This window comes from Podarcis filfolensis (assembly GCF_964270895.1).
Source record: "Podarcis filfolensis genome assembly, chromosome: 15".
Lineage (NCBI taxonomy): Eukaryota > Metazoa > Chordata > Lepidosauria > Squamata > Lacertidae > Podarcis > Podarcis filfolensis.
In genome coordinates this window covers 33,239,049-33,251,245 of record NC_139618.1, presented here as the reverse complement: position 1 = coordinate 33,251,245, position 12,197 = coordinate 33,239,049, and the positions used below count along the sequence as shown (strand labels likewise).

The 12,197-nt window shown below is 47.6% G+C and overlaps 1 protein-coding gene and 1 long non-coding RNA gene across 7 annotated transcripts in view; one reads left to right on the top strand and one right to left on the bottom strand.

Moving 5' to 3' along the window:
- The window catches only part of SLC37A2 (solute carrier family 37 member 2), a 58,615-nt gene extending 47,273 nt beyond the window's left edge, over positions 1 to 11,342 (bottom strand). For all 6 annotated transcript variants that reach the window (XR_014542109.1, XR_014542110.1, XM_083588741.1 and 3 more), the window contains exon 1: positions 10,837 to 11,342. Coding sequence is in view for 4 of the 6 variants with exons in the window: in XM_083588741.1 (XP_083444867.1) it covers positions 10,837 to 10,895 (59 nt within the window). In the remaining 2 variants the exon portion in view is untranslated. The remainder of the gene's footprint in view (positions 1 to 10,836) is intronic.
- The window catches only part of LOC310750783, a 287,025-nt gene that overhangs the window by 182,849 nt on the left and 91,979 nt on the right, over positions 1 to 12,197 (top strand). The window lies entirely within an intron of this gene.

The following is a 12,197-nucleotide window of genomic DNA, read 5'->3' as shown; positions in this document are numbered from 1 at the left end:
GCTCTCAAGAGCAAGCAGACATGTAAAATGTAATACAATATGTGTGTGTGGAGTATGTAACTGAAAAACCAATAAAGATTATTTTTTAAAAAAGAAGGAAATATGCAAAATAACGAAGCAAGTATAAACCTCAAGGGAGCAACCTCCTCTGTTTGGCATCACCCTCAACAGGACTGCACATTGGCAAGGTGAGGAGGGATGTTTCATGATCAATGTGATGCTACAGCATCATGCTCAGCTACAGAAGAGTTCATAGCACTCTTCTAAGCTGTTACAGCGACAGCTGGACAGGAAATACAGCTGGGGATCAGCAGCACACACACACCCCAATCCCCAATGATAACTCAGCATTGAAACAGCCCATGCAGGGCTGCACTGGATTGGTCTACTTAGAATTATTATTATTATTATTATTATTATTATTATTACCCCGCCCTCCCCAGCCAAGGCCGGGCTCAGGGCGGCTTACAAGCAATAATAAAAACAAGTTGAATGATTACAACTTAAAAACAAAATTAAAATACAACATTAAAATAATGGAACATTAAAATATTAAAATGTAGCCTCATTGCAGGAGGAGAAAGGAAAAGAAAAAAGAAAGAGAGGGAGGGAGGGAGGGAATCAAATTGGCTCCAAGCCAAAGGCCAGGCGGAACAACTCTGTCTTACAGGCGCTGTGGAAAGAAATCAGATCCTGCAGGGCCCTGGTCTCATGAGGCAGAGCGTTCCACCAGGCCGGAGCCAGAGTTGAAAAGGCCCTGGCTCTGGTTGAAGCTAATCTAACTTCCTTAGGGCCCGGGACCACTAGGGTGTTGCTATTTATGGGCCTTGAGGCTCTCCGTGGGGCATACCGGGAGAGGCAGTCCTGTAGGTACGAGGGTCCTAGGCCGTGAAGGGCTTTAAAGGTCAAAAGCAGCACCTTAAATCTGACTCTGTACTCCACCGGGAGCCCGTGCAGCTTGAAAAGCACTGGGTGAATATGCTCCCATGGCAGAGATCCCATGAGGAGCCTCGCTGCAGCATTCTGCACCCGCTGGAGTTTCTGGGACAGCTTCAAGGGCAGCCCCGCGTAGAGCGAATTACAGTAGTCAAGCCTGGAGTTGACCGTCGCATGGATCACTGTGGCTTTACACACCCCTTGCTTTCCTAGGAAGATGCTTCTGCCCACTGGTTCGTGTAGCTCAGCACATTACCCTACCCAGCAGCAGTTCTCGTGGTGTTTAGGTCTTCCTCTTCCCTCCTTGGAGATGCGATGGCTAAACAAAGGACCCTGCACATTGCAAACCATGCCCTCTGCCACTGAGCAATGTGCTCCTTCCTTCCTTCCATGCTAGAGGCCGACCAGGACTTGACATTTCCCTATCAAGCATCTACATAGAGATAGACAGGGAGCATCAGAACAAGCAAGATAAGCAGAAGAAAGCATGCTTAATCCAACGGTTGAAAGCGTGGGAGGAAAAAGGTACAGTGTGATCCGCTCTAAGGAACATTCCTGCACATCCTTGTCAGTCACCCTACCTGCTTTCCCCCATCACCACCCAACTATAAAGACTTATCCATCATATTTGTTTTTCTCTAACTGCATGCTGGACTGCTGACCTTACAGGGAACCAAATGTGAGCAATAAGTAGAAGGAGACACAGACACACACACACACAGAGAGAGAGAGAGAGAGAGAGAGAGAGAGAGAGTTTGGAGCAGTGATGGGGAACTTGTGGTCCTCCAGATGTTGCTGGGCTCCAGTTCCTTGGCCAATGATAGCTGGGGCTGATGGGAGTGGGAGATGCACAACATCTGGAGAGGTTCCCTGCTCCTGTGTCTGACCCTTCCTTGGGAAGGGACTCCCCGCACACATTCAGAGGCTAACAAATCGCTGGGGATTAAGGCAGAGCAATAAGTCTGTTGGATGTTTAACCAAGAAGCGTCACAGATGCTGATAGTCAATGGGGAGTGACGTGGGAAAAGCTCTTTTTTTTTTTTACAGAAAGGCATCCCTACTGGTATAATCTTAATATTTACAACCAGATGAAGGTTTTATTTTTGAAATAATAAAATTTCAGAGTAGTTTTTACAGTTATAACAAAAATTACTGATTTGGTTATATTATTAGAAATACATAAGCAGATAATTATGAAATTAGTGTGAGGTTTAATAAGTTAACTGTTTATATTTGGACAACTTTTCTGCTGTACTTTATTGGCAGGATAAAAATATTCATTTCCTTAATAACAATTTATTTAGCTAAAACAATAACATTATAGCAGATGTATCCATGTTTGTTAACTGATGTGGTTAAACGTTTTTTAAAACAAAAACAAAAACAACAAAAACCTTAGACTGATTTTCAGCACACATGAAAAACTTAAAACAAATCCTTATTTCCTGTTGGCCTTTGGAGTATAATGTAACTTAAATAGAAAACTACCTTAGGAAAGATATTTTCTTCCAAAAGCATTTTATTTTAAAAATCCAATTTAAATAAAAAAAATCAATATAAATAAAAATAAATCTGATTTAAATAAAAATATATGATTTTTTGATTTTTTTAAAAAAAATCATTGATTTTTATCCACCCTGCCCTCAGCTCACTTCTGCACTCACAAAATATTCCCCCTCTCCTCCAGCAACATTTGCAAAAAACCAGGATGCATAACATAATTCCACCCCGCCTCCCCAAAAATGCTTCTTGATTGCGACTCATCAAGAGCCCAGCTTCAGTAAGAACATGGAAACTTATCCAGCTATGACTATTTCTTTCGAAGCTCGGTGGCTGTGATTCAGTGAGGCGCCATCTATGGAAACGGCTTCCTCAGACACTGAGTTACAGGTAGGGGTGGGGGAGAAATCTGATTCAGTTCACATTGAAATGGGAACCTATCTAAATGGCCTGAAGACCTCCAGATGTCAGGGAACTTGCATCAGCCCCAGCCAACAAGGTGGTCAGTGGTCAGGGATGATGGGAGCTGCAGCCTGGAGGGCCGAAGAAGAAGAAGAAGAAGAAGAAGAAGAAGAAGAAGAAGAAGAAAAATTTGGATTTGATATCGCGCTTTATCACTACCCTAAGGAGTCTCCAAAAAGGGACGCGGGTGGCGCTGTGGGTTAAAACACAGCCTAGGGCTTGCCAATCAGAAGGTCGGCGGTTCGAAACCCCGTGACGGGGTGAGCTCCCGTTGCTCAGTCCCTGCTCCTGCCAACCTAGCAGTTCAAAAGCACGTCAAAGTGCAAGTAGATAAACAGGTACCACTCCAGCGGGAAGGTAAGCAGTGTTTCCGTGCGCTGTTCTGGTTCTCCAGAAGCGGCTTAGTCATGCTGGCCACATGACCCGGAAGCTGTACGCTGACTCCCTTGGCCAGTAAAGCGAGATGAGCACTGCAACCCCAGAGTCGTCCACAACTGGACCTAACGGTCAGGGGTCCCTTTACCCTTTACCTTTAAGGAGTCTCAAAGCGGCTAACATTCTCCTTTCCCTTCCTCCCCCACAACAAACACTCTGTGAGGTGAGTGAGGCTGAGAGACTTCAGAGAAGTGTGACTAGCCCAAGGTCACCCAGCAGCTGCATGTGGAGGAGCGGGGATGCGAACCCAGTTCACCAGATTACGAGTCCACCGCTCTTAACCACTACACCACCCCTGGTTTAAGCAAACAAAATAAGTAAGTTTTCCTAACAGAAACACTTTCCCCAAACTGCTGTGAGCCACAGTATGGGGTTTGTTTGTTTGTAAAACAACAACTTAGGTACAATCTGGATAGCTGCCTTTTTTTGTCCTCCACAGCTAATATGACCTTCAGAGAAGGAGGAAATCAAAGTGAGGACTATCACAGGGAGAGTTAATCTCTTCTCCTCTAGCAGCAAATCCCCATATCCAATGCCCCCTCTTCAAAGTCCTGAAGGTTGCTTTTAAAGAAAAGAGGAGCCACTGCAGATCTAAGGATGGACCGACCCCAACATCACATGTAGTTTAGGCACAATGTTCTTAGGACCTTGAGTGAACAGGTCTGCTGTGAGCAGGTGCCTTTTAAAGTCATCCCGGGATGACAGGTTGCACCTACCAAGCCACAAAACCTCTCCTGTACAAAACGAAACCTCTTGTGCACCCAGCTGCTAAAAGGAAGGAGGCCTGTCCTCTATTGTGCCTGCTTCCTTATAGGTAGTGGCATAATTAGGCTCATAATTAGGCAGATGAGTGGGCCCTTAAGCAACCAAGCTCACTGCGTCACACTCAAGGCTTCCCTCCCTCTAATTAGGGCAGTAGGTTAATGGGAAGATGCAAAGCAGGTCAGGTCTCCAAGGAGCCAAAGCCCAGGATGATTGAGACGATCTGGACTGGGGAAAGCAAAGGTGGCCATACATGATAAACAGAAGAGAAATAGAGCCAGGCTAGTCGGTCACCAAGGGACGCGGGTGGCGCTGTGGGTTAAACCACAGAGCCTAGGACTTGCCGATCAGAAGGTCGGTGGTTCAAATCCCCGCGACGGGGTGACCTCCCGTTGCTCAGTCCCTGCTCCTGCCAACCTAGCAATTCAAAAACACACAGTGCAAGTAGATAAATAGGTACCACTCCAGCGGGAAGGTAAACAGCGTTTCCGTGCACTGCTCTGGTTCGCCAGAAGCGGTTTTAGTCATGCTGGCCACATGACCCAGAAGCTGCACGCCGGCTCCCTCAGCCAATAAGTGAGATGAGCACCGCAACCCCAGAATCGTCTGTGACTGGACCTTACGGTCAGGGGTCCCTTTACCTTTACCTTTAGTCGGTCACCAAAGCTACTGGTCCATTTCATTCCTCCGCATTAAAGTAAGTTCTTTATTTCTCACGTACAATTGGAGAAATCCTCTGGTGGTGAACCCAACTCTGAGCAACCATTGCCTATCTGAGCCTTTGTCCAGCTGCTTCAAAACAGAGATGGGAAACGTTATTTCAGTCCAAGGGCCAAAGGGCAATGGCAGGAGGAGCTGGAGGCAAATGTGGGCAGACCAATGCATGTATTTTTTTACCTTTGTGCAGTAGTGTAGTTTACACACACACACACACACACACACACACACACACACCTCCCTGTCCTCTGTGCAGAGCAAGAGGCAATATGGGGGGTTAAGGACACATTCCAGCCAGGCCAATGCATTGAGGATGCAATGAAGGCTTTGCCCTGAAGGCTCTGCTCGGTCCCTGGATCTGAATCCCATCACCACCACTTTAAAATGAACCAACTGGTCATCTGGAGGATGTCCTAACAAATCACTTTAAAGGATTCTGAAATGAAGGAGCGGCAGACAAGGAGGAGAGCAGCCGGCCGCCATGTGTACAGGCAAAGAATGCTGGAAGGAAATAAAGTCTTGGAAAGCACTGCTTGGCAAGGAAGAGGTCATGGCAGAAAACATCTGCAAGATGACCTCCATTACCTGAGGGGAGGAATGTGTGTGTTTGTGTGCATGTGTTAATAATGCATTTGGACTTTGTGGAATTCTGTGTTTGTCAGTTCTCTGCCAGTCTGCCTTTAGAAATCAGAATAAAGCAAACAGTGGCTACTGGGCATGATGGCAATGTGCTCTTTCCAGGATAACCACAGTAGAATCCAACCAAAAGGTCAAGGTCAAGGACCCCTGGATGGTTAGATCCAGTCAAAGCTGACTATGGGGTTGTGGCGCTCATCTCGCTTTCACGCCGAGGGAGCTGGTGTTTGTCCACAGACAGCTTTCCAGGTCATGTGGCCAGCATGACTAAACCGCTTCTGGCACAACAGAACACCGTGATAGAAACCAGAGTGCACAGAAGCACCATTTACCTTCCCACCGCAGTGGTACCTATTTATCTACTTGCACTGGCATGCTTTCGAACTGCTAGGTTGGCAGGAGCTGGGACAAAGCAACGGGAGCTCGCCCTGTCGTGGGGATTCGAACCGCCGATCTTCTGATCGGCAAGCCCAAGAGGCTCAGAGGTTTAGACCACAGCGCCACCCGCATACTTCCAAGTACTTCCCTTAGCAGAAGGATTCCCACGGGCATGATGGAGAATGGAACTTCTCTCTCTCCTTCCTCTCTGCGCACCATCTCCAAATCTGCTCTAGAGGGGTAGGGTGTAACCCCAAAACAGATTTAAGGGGTGCAGGGGAAGGGAAGTCTTGTTGCAGAGACAAAAGTTCTTGCACCAGCCAAACTCCTTTTCTTGGCTACTGCCCTCAGCTGCTGGGGAGCACTAGCAGAGCTCTCGTGTCCTGCTCCTAGGCTTTGCATAAATGTCTGGTTGGCCACTATAGAAAGCAGAACCCTGAGCTAAATGGGCTTTTGGTCTGATGCAAGAGGCCTCTTCTCACATTTTTTTATTTAACATGCCTTTGGCCTAGCTTGTAAAGTTTTGTTTTAGTTGTCTTCTTCAGGATTTTGTTTTTGTTTTTCTTACTTCCTTCTAGAATTTTTGCTTGAATTGCATTTTTTTCCTTTTCTTCTCAAGAGTTGCCTTCCTTCATATAAGCTTGATTGGCAATTTCACTCACCATTGGAGGCCCTGCGAAAGATTTCTCTGCTGCCAGAACCATGGCGGGGGAAGCACCCAAGATTTGGAATAGCTTTACTTTTGCAAAAGCAGGAAAGAATAATTTACTTAAGGGAGTCTTTGACTGATACTCCCTCTTAATATGATTGTTTCTACCAATGCCTTTTTCAAAAAAGAATCATTTAGTGTTGGTGGGGGAAAAGCAACAGGAGCTAATTCCATCGGGGGGGATTTGAACCACTGACCTTCCGATCAACAAGCCCAAGAGGCTCAGTGGTTTAGACCACAGTGCCACCTGCATCCCCTCACTAGTCAGGATGAATCTGCTCTGTCTCCACAGTCAGAGAGAGGCAGGAATGCTTCCGAATGCCAGTTGTTGGGAGTCACAAGATCTTGTGCTTGTGCTCTTGTGCTTGAATCCTGCAGGCATCTGGTTGGCCACTGTGATGAAGAATGCCAGATTAGATGGGTCACTAGCCTGACCCAACAAGCTCCTCTTATATTCTTGACTAACTTGAAGACTGCTGGAATCAACCACAAGTATAGTTCAGGGCATGGGCAGCTGCTTTTACATTGATGAACAAGAGGGGAAAGAGGGCACTGATTTCCATAAAACCTGCACATGCTAATATAGATGCAAATTTAAAGGTAAAGGGACCCCTGACCGTTAGGTCCAGTTGCAGATGACTCTGGGGTTGCAGCGCTCATCTCGCTTTATTGGCCAAGGGAGCCGGGGTACAGCTTCCGGGTCATGTGGCCAGCATGACTAAGCGAACCAGAGCAGCACACGGAAACGCCGTTTACCTTCCCGCCAGAATGGTTCCTATTTATCTACTTGCACTGGTATGCTTTCAAACTGCTAGGTTGGCAGGCGCTGGGACCGAACAACGGGAACTCACCCCATCGCAGGGATTTGAACCACCGACCTTCTGATTGGCAAGCCCTAGGCTCTGTAGTTTAGACCACAGTGCCACCCATGTCCCTTTTAGATGCAAATTTAGAGGGGAATAATCTGAATCGAAAAGCAGGGATGGCTGGGATTAGGTGATCCATTTGTCTGCTCAGTCTGGTGTTCAGCTGCTGATTGTGGATGGGCAATTTAAAGGGCCCGTCCTCCTTGCGATGCGTTATCTTTAAACCAGATGAGGACCTGATGAAAAATTCAAATAGAGGACTTCCCTCTAACAGCCCTTCAGATAAAGGTAAAGGACTATCCTCTGTAAGGTAAGGCACAGGGCCACCCCAACTGGGGTGCTAGCATTTGAAAGCAACACCGGTACAACTTGCTCTCTTGCAGATTAGCGTGCAAAAACCCCCACAGAAAAACAGTGTCTGGTATGGAATGGACGGAGTCGGGTGTGTTTCACCTGCAGAGATTCATTCACAAATGCAAGTTATTGCTTTGACCCTGCAAGCATCAAGAAATGAATATCCACGTAGAAATTAGAAGAAAGTTACGTACTTACAAAAAAACAACAACCCCAAAAGGATGCAAAATGCCTTGGCTAGTCCCAAAGTGTTCTGCTTGTGTATATTCATTGGAAGCTTATTCTATTCATTTTGTAAAACGGCGCTGCAGTGAGATGACCTGATTACTGAACAATGGCATACAGAAACATGTGGGGGTGGAACTATTCAGTGTTGCAAACACACGACTGAAAACTGAATCATGTGGGTCACACAGTGTAGCAATTGGACCTCAAAAGATCGAAGTGTAATTTCTGTTAGGAAATGTCTGCAACTGCTTCCCAAGGAAGGCAGTATAACCCCTGCGGCTTGGAGTAATTAAACTGAGATTTAGATAGTCTCTTGCAGGTGATGTGATATCCTCTCAAGATTAAGTGAAGCCAGGTAAACACAAGAGCCTCTTCCAGTCCCATACAATCAGCCTGAACTTATTTTCCTTTCAACACCTGCGTGAGCGAGATAAAATGTAGCTGACTCAAGCACAGCAGGCAAAGTTTACTTTGCATCAGCTCCTTCAATTCTGGGCCCAACTTAAAGTGGTGATGGTTCAAAGCTCTAAACCAGGAACAGAGAACCTGTGGTTCTCCAGATGTGGCTGGACTCTTAACTTCCATTAGCCCCAGTCAGCATTACCAGTGGTTGGTGATGAAAGTGAGTTGTAGTCCAACAACATCAGGACAAGCACAGGTTCCCCAACCCTGCCTTAAAATACTTGAAGGACTATTTGTATAAACCTGTCCGAGGCTTAGGCTTAGCCCCTGAGGGCCCTGTTTGTTGGTTTGACACCAAGAAGCATTATAATGGCTGCCACAGAACACAGGGCCTTCTTTGTGATTGCCCCATGCCCATGGAGCTCCCTGCTTAAGATTTTTTTAAAAAACAAAAAACCCAAACTGCTTTAAATTGATTTTTATGTTGGTATTTTTCTGTTCCCAATTTTTTTTCTGTTTGCTTTTACACTTGTATTATTTGAGTCTACTGATGTTTTTTATAAAATTGCTTTGAGGATTGTTAGGTTTGTTGTTGTGTTTTTTATTGTTATGCTTTTATTACTTAGATTGTTTTTAACATGCTGGGAGCTACCGTGAGAGGGGCAGCCTGAAAAGGCCATCTATAAATACGGAAAATAAATTATGAAAAAGTGAAAATGCAAGCCCTGGGTACTCGTATAAACTAGCAATGAGAGGTTTTGACAAAGTACTTCTGAAACCAGCAAGAAGCTGATACAACGCGGACCAATCTGCAAAATGATAACTTTGAAGTGTAAATGGATGGAGTAACAGCAGCATACCGCTCAGTTTTAAGGCTCAGTTTTAAGAATAATTTAGGATTGTAGATCTAAATGCTTCCAAAATTAACTCTGTCACAACTCTGGGCTGGTTCCACTGCTACGTTTTGCATCTACTTTAGAAAAATTCCTGTGGAGAAATATATCTGGAAAAATGTTGCAGAAGAATGGAAATCCCATTTGGATTGCAAATGGAAAACCCTCATGCAGAGGTCTTCAAGATTTTAGTATCCAGATTTTAGTATCTTTCCTACAAAAGCCAGTCAAACATTTTGGGGAACCTGGGATTTGCTAGACTACAACTCCCATCCCTGCACAGCCAGTGGTCAGGGATGATGGGAGTTATAGTCCAGCAACATCTGGGGGGCCACAGGTTTCCTATCTCTCCACAAATCATTTATATTTATAGCCCAGGGAGCTCAAGGCAGCATACAGGGTGTTCCTTCTCTCAACAACCTTGCGAGGCAGGTGAGCCTTAGTGGCTGTAACTCATCCACTTTAGCAGCTCACTTTACAGAACAAATAAATTTGCCACCAAGTGCACTGCAATCTTGCTTTCAGCACTGTGGCACCAGTTCTCCAAAATTCTCTTTCTAGAAAGAATGCAAGCCCCAACATTATGTTTTGGCTGTTGGTTGAAAACATTTCTTTCCCCTCAGGCCACTCCAAGTTATTAGTCCATTTTATTCCTGCAGTTTTTAATTCCTGCTAGTTTCATGTTCTTAACATAATGTTCTTGACATTATCTTCTATTTTCTTACACTGCGTTCTCTCTCTCTCTCTCTACACACACACTTATTTATTTATTGCAGAGCTGTTCAAATTCTGGAATGAACAAAATACAATAAAAATAGATAGGTAAACCATATCGCCAGCATCTGCCCGTGCACTGCCACTCTGTGAGGGGTAAGCAGCAGCACCCAGAATTCTTTTGAGGGAAAAGAGAGGCTTCAAAGGGCCTTGTGTGTCTGCAAATGAACCCAGCCAGGCAGCCCCATCTCGCTCGCTATTGTCTGCACCGCCTGTCCTTTCCAACGCTACCTGGAGATGCTGGCGCTGAACCCTGAAGCCTTTTTGCATGCAGGGCACGTGCTGCGCGCCGCTGAGCTGCAGCCAGCCAGAAGCCTCTCTGCGGCATTTCTCTACACACAGCTGGGCTTTGTTTCTCTGAGTCAGCGTGCTTTTTTTTCCCACCAGTTAGAGATAAACTACCACCACCGCCACACACACACACAAAGGAAAAAGAAAAGAAAGAAAGCAAAAACCAAACCCTTGAATCAGGAGGAGGATGCAGCAAACACTCTTCCCCCCTCTCCAGGCCGGCTCGATTCCAAGCCTAAAGCCAGATTCCCAAACCCATGCGGGGGGGGGGGGGTTGTCACCCCAGCTGCAAAATAAAGCCCTCTCTTTCTCCACCCTCCGTCGCTGAGCCAATGGAGGAAGGCGAGAGAGGATCAAGAAAAGCGCCCTCGCCAGCACCGACAGGGGACCTCTCCAAACCGAGCTTAGGCGTGGCGCGCCGCGGCGCCGGTCCCGAGGGCGCCCCAAGCAGCAGCCGGCCCGGCAAGGCGAGGCCCGGATTGCCCTTTCTTACCAGCTGTCCCTGGAGAAGGAGCGCAGGAAGCGGATCCCGGGCGCGGGGATGGCTCTCATGGCGAGCGGTCTCGGCGAGGGCGCACAGCGCGGCGACGGACGCGAAGCAGGACCCGGTCGAGGAGCGCGCAATCGTCTCTCTCCGGACGAGATGGATCAGGCCGGGCGTCTGCTTCGGGCCGGCAGCGGAGATGGTGGCGGAAGCTGGCGCTGCTCCGGGCCCGGCGCCCGCTGGCATTTAAATGCCCCGCTGGAGCCCGGGCATCGGGCACATGATGCCCGTGATTCAGGCAGCCTCCCCGCCCCGGCACGGGCAGGGCTAAGCGGGAGAAGGAAGAGGCCGCCCCGGCAGCCCCTCCCCTGGCTCCGGCCGGCCCGGAATCACATGCTGCGCGCCCGAGCGCAGAGCCAAGGCGGGGAGGCGGCAACTGCGCCCCCGGGAATGGCTGTCAGGTTTCTGCTCGGATGCTTTTGAGCACCACCAGCCGCCTTGCCTCGGAAAAGCGAGAGCCTTTTTTGGTGTTGTCCTCAGCGTCAGAAATCGACGCTGGCAACTTTTATTCCTTGCTTCATTTGCTAAGCAATCTAATTTTGCCTGCAGCGCAACACGCTTTTTCTCGTTTTGTTTGCTTAGGAATTTGTTCATAGGATCATAGAATTGTAGAGTTGGAAGGAAGTCGAACCCCCTTCAGTGCAGGCAACGCAGCTAAAGAATCCCTGACAGATGGTAGTGTCAGACCTTGTTGTTGTTTAGTCGTGTCCGGCTCTTTGTGACCCCATGGACCAGAGCACGCCAGGCACTCCTGTCTTCCACTGCCTTCCGCCGTTTGGTCAAACTCATGTTGGTAGCTTCAAGAACACTGTCCAACCATCTCGTCCTCTGTCGTCCCCTTCTCCTTGTGCCCTCCATCTTTCCCAGCATCAGGGTCTTTTCCAGGGTCTTCTCATGAGGTGGCCAAAGTATTGGAGCTTCAGGATCTGTCCTTCCAGTGAGCACTCAGGGCTGATTTCCTTAAGAATGGAGAGGTTTGATCTTCTTGCAGTCCATGGGACTCTCAAGGGTCTCCTCCAGCACCATAATTCAAAAGCTTAGCATCTCGAATTTTAGTGGCGCCCTGGGCAATGCAAATGTCCGGTGCCTCCCCACCTCCTTCTCACGCTCCATTGGACTTCATAGTTGTGGTGCTTGCTGCAGCAGCCCAGAAGATCTCCACCCAGGGTGACCGAATTGGTTACGCTCCCCTAGATCCACCTTTGCAGATGGCCACCCAACCTCCAATGAAGAAGAATCCACCACTTCCCAAAGGAGCCCATTCCACTGGGGAACGGCTTTTACCGAGCCTCTCTGTGGAGAGCATTCCA